The 10,062-nt window shown below is 40.1% G+C and overlaps 1 protein-coding gene across 1 annotated transcript; it reads left to right on the forward strand.

Moving 5' to 3' along the window:
• Nucleotides 1–6,559: 6,559 nt before the first annotated feature.
• LOC107493838 (predicted GPI-anchored protein 58) lies at nucleotides 6,560–7,099 on the forward strand. The gene has a single exon (XM_016114873.1). The coding sequence runs from the start codon at nucleotides 6,560–6,562 to the stop codon at nucleotides 7,097–7,099; it is 540 nt and encodes a 179-aa protein (XP_015970359.1).
• The last annotated feature ends 2,963 nt before the right edge of the window (nucleotides 7,100–10,062 follow it).

The following is a 10,062-nucleotide window of genomic DNA, read 5'->3' on the forward strand; positions in this document are numbered from 1 at the left end:
CTACATTTTTTATTTATTTTGGCATGCTCAATTCACTTCCCGTATTGCTGGTGTAAGTAATAGTACCACACTATACATTCAGGCAAATATAGAATTCCTTCTTTATACATATTTCATTTACAGTTTTTTTCACACCTATTCTATTTCAATTCACTCTGCTGATTTTTCCACACTTGTGTTTACAAATCTATCATAGGCTTTATCTGAAAAAAGGATGATAAGTAAGAGTTACTCGACTGTTCATGTTCACCATTCTTGCATGATATGCAACATAAATTATACTAAAGCCATCAAGAAACTGGAAAGGAAACTATCTCTAAGAAAAAGAGTTGTCAAACCATTCTTTTAACATTTTCTTTTTCAGAGGTACAAACTAAGCATTTGACTCTATTTTATATGGTAGCATTACATTTTTGGAATGTAAAACCAACCAAATCATTAAAAATTTTAAGTACTTCTCCATGTTCAAATTAAAGGTCTATTTGAGGGAGTTTCAAACTTTGAACAAGTATGAAATATGTGCAAAATCCATACCTTCCCTAGCTCGAGTAGTGTTCCCACCGAAATATTCTGTTATCAGTTTTTTCTTCTTCCTTTCGCAACATTTAATACAAAAACAAAATGCTAATAACAGAACTACTGCTACAACTCCAACAGATATTCCAGCAATAACCCTACCTGGTAGACCTGTTCTACAAGAACAAAATATGAGCAGAAAGTAGTACTATTATATCCTTACTCTGGGTTCGGTATTGGCATCAAATTTGAGTGTAAACAATTATCAATAAGACTACTTTCTTCTGATTGAGAATGGACAAACCTCCGGAGCTGAAAGGGAAAATGACAATACATTCATAAAGATTAGCAAGTTATTAGAGAATTACATGAACCAAAAAGGTTTTAACTTTAAAGAACAATACATTAGGCGAAGAGGCGCATAGTTGCCGTTTTCATCTGGAAAGTGAAATGAAAAAAAAATATGAGAAATTTGTCTCAAGATTTACAATTCCTGATAAACTAATTTGAAATATACATTCATAAGCATGAAACTAATTTTATTAATTATTATACTCTTGAATGCATTTAAGTTCAACTGTAAAAAGCCAAACTGCTTAGGAATTAGCATAGATATGAGGGACTACTCTACTTTTAGTTCTATCTATAAATGCACCATATGTCACAAATCTTAACATGTATATAATCCTCATAAATTTAGATAAGAAGACCTAAACATGGCATCGAAATTAGAAAGCGAACCTCCGCCGGGAATATAAACCAAACCACTCCCTTTGTTGAAATTTACACCGGGGTTATTATTTGTTAATCTAAAGAAAATTCAACATCAATAATAATTAGGTTTAATGAATTGAATATTCTAATTAGGTTTAACAAACAGAAAACTCAGAATTTCATGATGAAAATAGTAGATACAAAAATTGTAAAAATAAATATAATAATCAGAGAGAGACAGAGAGGAACTTACAAGAAGCTGTGATGGCGATGTGCTATGGCGACGGGCGCACAGCGACGGTGATGATTGGATTTTTGACGGTTTAGAATTTCACTAATGAAATCTCGTTGTAAAGTATAGTCTCTAAACCAACAATAATCCAATCATCAAAATGGCGCCGTTGCCGGGGATTTGCAATGGTGTTATATTATTGGTTATTGTACATATGTGAATAGTGTAAATATCTTGCTTTTTGCTTCATTTGCTAGTTGTAGAATTTTATTTTCTCTTTCCACCATGAATTCTTATTTTGGCTATGAGTTTGGTTCTAATTATGTTGTAGGTAATGAGAGCTTCAATGAGGATGTGTATCAAGGATGGGACAACCAAAGGTGGGAGGAGCCATATGCTTATGATCAATCCTCATGGCAACAACCTCCACCAATGCACTATGAAGAAGAGCCATTCTATGATGCATATCGATCCAATGGCTATGGTGAATCTCCTTGTGACTTTCAAGAACCACCACCATATGCCTATGAACCATACCCTCAACATAACTCTCAACCATACTCACAAGCCTCTCCACATCAAGCACCTTCCTATAATCCATATCCATCATATGACCAATCATCCATATCATACTCTTATGACCATTATGAGCAAGAACCCTTAGCACCACCACAACCCTATCAAGATTACTCCCAAGAACCACCTCAATGCACACCACCTCCACAATTTCATCAAGTGGAACCACCTTCCTATTATGAACTCTCTCTCCAAAATAATGAACCTTCTTACCCACCCCAAGCTCCAATAGACGATCCTCTCACTTTGTTACTCCAAGGACAAGAAGCCATGAAGCGGGATACACTTGAGTTTGTGACCAATTTGACCAAGGTGGTTCACACTTTAGCCCACCAATATTTGAATACTCAAGGTACTTCCATGACCACATGTGAAAGGTCAAAAGAAGAGCAAAGTATGAAGGAGAAATTGGACAATCCGGTAGAAAAGGAAGAGTCAAATTTTGTGTTAGAACAATTGGAGGAGCCTATGATCATTGAAGAAAAGGAAGAGGTGGTTGAAGATTTAGGAGATGTTGAAAGTCCAAGGGAATGTAGCATCATGGAGCACTCTCCCAAGAAGCTTGATATTGATGTTGAAGAGGGTGCGCAACCTCCAAAGCATATCATCGTTGGAGACTTGGAAGAGGCTTATCAAGAAATGGATTCAATCATGGATGAATTTCTCTCTACAATGGAATTCTCTCCCATTGGACATGAAGTTGAAACTATAAAAGAGTGTGCACAACCTCCCAAGGAAAACGAAAATGGCATGGTGTATATTGAAATTGAAGAATATGAAGAGGTTGATCAAGAGATGGATTTATTCATCAATGAATTCCTATCCAAAATTGAATCACCTCCCATTGGGCAAGATGAAGTTCTTGAAGACAACACCAAGCCATGTGATAAAAAGGGAAAGGTGAGGAAGCTCGCATAGAGGTGGAAGTACACAAAGAAGAGCCTAAAGAAATAGACCTTGCATTGTCTAAGTGTGGGGAAGTCTCCCTTCCCAAGTCACCATCCAACACAACATTCAAGTGGGTAAAACTCTTATCCCTAAGCTTTACTTTCTCACTTGAATATGGTTTAATTGAAAATGATGGTCAACTTAGAGCTCTTTGTGGAACTAAAAGCAAGAATGAGTTGTGTAGTGGTTGCAAGTTAGGAATTAGGCTCATCAAGGTAAAAGCTTTAAGGTATAGGAGCGATGATTGGAAGAATGCCACTTTACAAGGGTACCGACGGAAGGCTTGGTATGTTAAAGAGAATTCTATGTGTCGATCGCCCTTATGCCAACCACCCGGAAAGAAAAAGTATGAAGATCAAATTGGAGACGGGTGTGAAGATAAGATATGGGATCCTGGTTTGCTATGTGAAGACCAACTATGGGAACTCATATCTTTGGTGGAACTCTGCCCAAGCTTAATGAAGATGGTTGGAAATTCTGTCAACCAATTGAAGAGCATGGATCCTTGGAGATTCAAGGATGAGTACAAACATAAGCCACCATGACAATAAGCCCCTCAAAATGTCCAACTTAAGGACTTAAACTAAAAGTGCTAGGTGGGAGACACCCCACCATGGTAAACTCTTTCCACTCTCTTTTATTTTTGCTTAATAAGTGATTTGAGTTACCATTGTAGGTAGATGTTTCACATAAATTTGTTTGTACAACTTAAGTGTTAGCTTAGTCACATGCATGTTGTGTTTAGTCGTAGATGAATAATATCAAATTGAATTTTTGTGAATTGTATGATGGTTTATTGAATAAAGAGTTGTGAGCAGTATGGGGAGCACCCAGCATAATTTTTTCTGAAAAAAAAAGGGGGTGGACGCGCGCGCACAATGTACGCGCACGCGTCCCTGTGTGGATGCATCATCACCCACGTACCCGAGAGTTAGGCCTCTCTTGGGAAAACATTATGCCCTGAGCCCAACCTGACCCACGCTGACTCGCCCTACGTGCGTGCGCGCCAATCATGAGAACAAGAACATGTACGCGGACGCGCACAAGCCGCGCCCGCGCCGATTTGCTGCTGCAAATTTTTAAGCCAAGCCCCCAGAGAGTTGAGCAGGATCTGGGCTAGCTTTAAGCCCCTGGCCCGACTCGATCTGCACGGACGCGCACTTGCCGCGTGCGCGCCCATGTGCCCTGGAAGGAACAGACGCGAGCGCACGCATTGCGCTAGCGCGCCTTATCACGAATTACCAATGTACGCGGACGCGCGCTTGCCGCTCACGCGTCCCTTACATGCTGCCGCCACTCTAGGCTTCTGACCTGAGAGTTGGGCGTGCGTTAAGTCCACTCTAAGCCTCAGGCCCAATTCCATGTACGCGTGCGCGCATTGTACGCACACGCGCCCTTGCATGATCTGCCAACCCACGCTAGAGCGTACTGCACGCTCACGCGTAGATCTCCATTTTCCTCAATGTACGCGGACGCGCAAGATGCGCGCTCGCGTCGATTCAGAGATAGGATAACCCTAATGCGCGACGCACACTGCGCAGTCGCGCACCTTCTCTCTTCTCCCTCCCAACCTCCATTTTCATCTTCTTATTCTCTTCTGCCATAACCACCGCGCAGCAGCGGCAGCCACTACCGGTGCCCATCAACCCTCTCTCTCCTCCACTCACTTCGTTCTCTCTCCTTCTCATCCACTCTCTCTCTCTCTCCGCCTCAGTCTCTCACCCTCACCTCTGCCCGTCGCCACCACCGCCGTCGTTCCACCATCACTGCCGGCGACAGCACTCGGCGGCCCCCTCCCTCTCTTTCATCATTTCAAATTCCCCTATCACTCCCTACCTCATCTTCCTTTCGGCCAAACCACCACAGCCGGCCATCCTCACCACCACCACCCACGGCAGCGCAATTCACCGCCCTTGCCCCTATCCTAGCCCCCCTACCATTCTCAGTTCTTCCCAGCTCCCAGGTTCCTGCTCCATTTCTGTTTTTTTTCTGTTTTTCCTTTTAATTGTTCATTTCTGTTAATTACTGTAATTGTCTGTTAGTTAGTTTGAATTCAAATGTTGCATGTTAGGTTAGATAGAAATATTTTCTGTTAGGTAGCTAGGACTGGATAGAGGATTCTAGGCCTGATAAGTGCTCCGTTTGTGTTTATTTTCCGCTTGTACATTTGTTTGATAAGTGCCACAATAGAGTGCTCTGTGTGCAAATTGTGTTACCTGCATGCTATACCATTGCTGCTGTACTTGATTGATGTTGTGATCATGCTATTTGTGCTATTTTGCTATTCGGGAACGTCCAATTTTAAGCCGGAATGCTGCCCAATTTTCAAGAAAATTACTTTCATTTTGGTCTTTATTTCAATTTTTGGCCAATTTCCGCTTCCTTTTAACTTTCCGGATTTGCACCAATCATTGTGAATATGAACTGCAACTTCTCGTGTCTTTGAGCAAAAATATCATCATGCCAACTAATCCACTTTTCTAACTTACTAATTTCTTTAACCATTTAACTTCTATTCACCTTTAACCCTCTTTAACCATTCTTTCTAAGGTATGATGATTTTATGCTTAATAAGTATGAGTTGTTGATTTTAATGAAGCTTACATTCTTGGTTTACTTGTTCACTTATGCTTACTTGTTCACCAAGTCTTTTCAAGTTCATTTCAACATCATGATTGTTATTAGCAGATTGTATCCTGAACATGCTTTCTTTGCTTTCTGCTACATGCTAAGTGTCTTATTGCTTATATTCCATTATATTTCTCTTTCAGGATGTCGGATAAAGGGAAAGCTATAGCCACTGCCTCTAAGAAAAGGAAACACTCTACACCCTCTATTCCCTCCATTTATAAGAACTATGCTAAGAATCCTCTGAATGACGAAGAAAAAGAAAATCAGCAGTTACCTTCTACCGATCCGACTAACTTCCCCAATATCTACTGTGAGCTTCGATTTTCCAAGTATCGGACAACAAAACTGAATATCGAGAAGAAGCTTGTTCTCCCCAATGATGTCTGACGGTCCATTACTAGCCGGATACTTGAGTTGGGTCTTGATTTTGTTGATACAGATTTGGGAGATATCAACATTTCTTGGGTTAAGGAATTCTACTGCAACTTCTTCCGTCCCACTTTGGATTCGGTTCAGGTGAGGGGTAGAGAGATCATGATTACTGAGACTGCCATCGGGGAGGCATTACAGTACCGGCATATTCCTGATGACTTGTGTGCCCATCAGCAGGCAAAGATGGCTATCCATACCATGACTTTTGATTATGAGGCACTTAGGAGCGTCATTGGTTTACCGGATGCTACATGGGTTATGGATGCAAACAATACCAAGCCTAAGGGGATGCTATTTGCTCACTTGATTAGAGAGGCCAAGACTTGGCAGATGATCTTAGCCCACTATGTCTTGCCTACCACTCACTTCTCTGAGATCCCTATGGAGATGCTTCTGCTGATTGGGTGTGTTATGGAGGGGAAGGATGTCTCTTTTCCTTGACTCATCCGATAGTGTATGTGGCGGGCGCATATTCGTGGCCTACTTCCATTTCCTACCTTGGTCACGAGTATGGCGTCCCTCGCTGAGGTACCCTGGCTGGACGATGATGTGACACCACCACCCCCTGATGCATATGACAGGGAGGTTACTATTCCCTGGGGTGGTTGGGTGCACGAGAAGTCCCCAGCTAGACGCCGTTCTAGAGCTCGAGCAGTAGTAGGGACACCTTCACCATCAGCCCCTACTGCAGCCCCATCCTCTTCTACTACAGCAGCTCCATCTTCATCTACAGCTCCACCGGCAGCACCTGAGCCTACTTACCTATTGGTCCAGCGTCTATTCCGGTTTTTAGAGCGAGAGAGACTCCATGTCAGACGCCGATTAGATCGGATGGACCAGGCACTTATTTCTCTGGGTGCTGAGTTACCTCCACTTCCCGACTCTCCGGCCTCCGATGAGCCAGATCATCAGGAGGAGGATGCGGCGGCACCGACTCAGCAGGATGCCTCAGCCACTACAGAGCCACCACAGCCCCATGCGGAGCCGATCCCACCGCCTCAGACAGATTCAGCACCTACCGTTGTCCCTTCCACTGATCCTCCAGTTTAGCATCGAGGACGATGCTTGATCTTAAGTGTGGGGAGGGAACCGGTGAACATTTTGGCTACTCTCTTAGTTTTCTCTTAGTTTTGCATATCTCTTGTATATATTTTGATGCATTTTGAGTTCACTTTGGATACTTCTACTGCTTATTTTGGATTTTAGATATTTTGATGCTTATGGATATTTTTAGATGTTTTAGATGATAGATTCCATACTTTTAGCTGGATTTTTCTCTATACATTTTTTGCATATCTTTCTTTTTAGTTTGTGGTTATGATTAGAAATCATACTTTGAATTGCAAACACTTAGTCACCCTTTTTGCATAAGAAATTGGTTTTAAGTGGAAAAGGAAAGGGTAAACTAATGGAATTTTTGAATTTTTCAATCACAATAATGCTAAGTCAAGTATTGAGATTCTTTCAAGAAATTTAAATATAGGGCATTAACCCAATTGATTGAAAGAAAATTTTTAGTGAAACTTGCTTGAATTTATACTTTGTGAAGCATGTATTGAATTAAGAACACAAGCTTGTGAGACTTGAGCCTATTGATGTGGTTACATTTTATAAACCACTTATTTTCCATTCTTGTGTGAAATTTTTCTCTTTCTATGATTGTGATCCTTGATTTGCTTGATTCTATATGTCCATTTATTTCTTGTATTTGTGCATTTGTATGATTGAGGCCATTATTTCATTAGCCTACTTACCCAAATAGCTTACCTTTTACTCCCCATTGTTAGCCAATTTTGAGCCTATGATTAACCAACTTATTCTCATTGTAGCACATTACAAGCCCAAGGCGGAAAACCAATGAAAGTCCTTGTATGGATCTTTGATTAGTCTAGGCTAGTGAGAGTGTTTATTATTCAAAGTTGGTGAGGCTTGGGAATATTGGATGGGATAAAAAGGGTAGTACACTTTCATATTTTGGAATTGGGAACATGTTCATGTATTGATTAAATGTATAAAACCTTATGCATTGATGTTCTTGTATATAGTTTGAAAAAAGAAAAAGTGAAGAATGGGTAGTTAGAATAGTTTGAATTTGTATAGGTCATTATATAGTTAGGTGGGAAAGTCTATGCTAATCAAAGATTCAAATCCTAGTCCACTTAACCATAAATGAACCTACCTTGACCCTAACCCCATTACAACCTAAATGAAAGACCTCATGATGAATGTATGCATGCATTGAATGAGTGTTGATTGTTAGAAGAAAATCAAATTTTGGAAAGCTTGAATAGAAGAGAATTGAGTGAATTAACCCTTAAACACTTGAGTGAATAGAGCGGATACACATCCGGTGAGGGTTCAAAAGTTCAATTACATGTATTCAACCATATTATCTATATTCTTGCAAGTTTGAACACTTTTTGATAATTCAATACAATTGTGGTTTGGACTTGACTCCTATTGCCTTAATTATTGTGCTTACACATGTCTCTTGGGAATTGATTTGTTTGAACTAAGCATTTGCATTTACTTTAGGTAGTTGCATTTAGATAGGACTCATGTAGTATAGTTGCATTCAATAAATGTCATACCCCTTAGTTCCTTCTTATTGTAGCATGAGGACATGCTAAGGTCTAAGTGTGGGGAGGTTGATAAACCCCATTTTTAGGGTTTATCTTGTATTGAATTTAGAGTACTTTGATAACCTTTTGTCACATTTAGCCTATGAATTAGCATGGTTTTGTTATCTCTCCCATATTTATGCTTAAGTGTAAAAACATGCTTTTTAAGCCTTATTTTGATGAATTCTAATTTCTCCTTGATTCCATAAGATGCCTTGATGTGTTTGCTAGTAATTCCAGGATTGAAATAGGCTAGGCATGGATCAAAGGAAGCAAGGAAGGAAGCATACAAGTGGAGAGAAGCATAAAAAGTCAAAGAAGCAAAGTCGGCCAAGCACGCACACGCGCACAAGGCGCTCGCGCGCACATTACAGAATTGACCAGGGACACGCACGCGTATCGTGCACGCACGCGCCGGTGACAGCACATGACTTCATTAATGCAACACGTGCCTGGCGATTTGAGAGGGTTTCTGAACCCATTTTTGGCGCCAAATGCTAGGAAGAGGAATATAAGGATGAAGGATTAAGGGGAAGGCATATTGGAGAATCAATTAGGGAATAATACACACTCACTAGGATTAGTTTAGAGTTAGTTTCTAGAGAGAGAAGCTCTCACTTCTCTCTAGAATTAGGATTAGGTTTAGGTTAATCTCTCTTCTTAGATCTAGGTTTAATTCAAGCTTTGATTCACTTTTCCTTTACCAATTCTTAATCTTCTCCTCCTCCTCTTTCTAGTTATGTGCTTTAATAATTGTAATTCTTCAATAATGCAATTTGAGATAATTCATGTGATTGTGATGTTGTTGATTGTTGTTTTGTTAATTCTTTGTAATTGTTAGTTGTTGATTCCTTTTATTCTTACAAATAAAAATGCTTTCTTTCATTACCCTCCAAGTGTTTGATGAAATGCTTGAGAGGATGTTAGAGTACGATTTTATGTTCTTGGCTTGAGAAGGTAACTTAGGATTTCTTGAGTCACTAGTGTCCAATTGATTGCTAGTTGATAGCCATTAACTCTAGCCTTCATTAATCCAATTAGTGGAAAGCTAGGACTTATGGACTAGGATTGATATAACTCACTTGACTTTCCTTTGATAATTGATTTAAGGATGACTAAGTGGGATTAATCCTTACAACTACCATACTTGTGGCTAGTGATAATGATGAAGACCCTTGACAACCAAACCTTGCCAAGACCATTTTGTTAATAAAGTTTTCTTACCATTTACTATTCATATTTCTCATCCAAAACCCCAAAATAAACAAGGCCATAACCAATAACAAAAACACTACCCTGCAACTCCTTTGAGAGACGACCCGAGGTTTAAATACTCCGGTTTATAGATTTTAGGGGTTTGTACTTGTGACAAACAAATTTTTGTATGAAAGG

This window comes from Arachis duranensis, chromosome 6 (assembly GCF_000817695.3).
Source record: "Arachis duranensis cultivar V14167 chromosome 6, aradu.V14167.gnm2.J7QH, whole genome shotgun sequence".
NCBI lineage: Eukaryota > Viridiplantae > Streptophyta > Magnoliopsida > Fabales > Fabaceae > Arachis > Arachis duranensis.

Bases quoted from the DNA above. Each gene is read 5' to 3' on its own strand.
- LOC107493838 (XM_016114873.1), top strand. From the start codon at position 6,560: ATGGCGTCCCTCGCTGAGGTACCCTGGCTGGACGATGATGTGACACCA.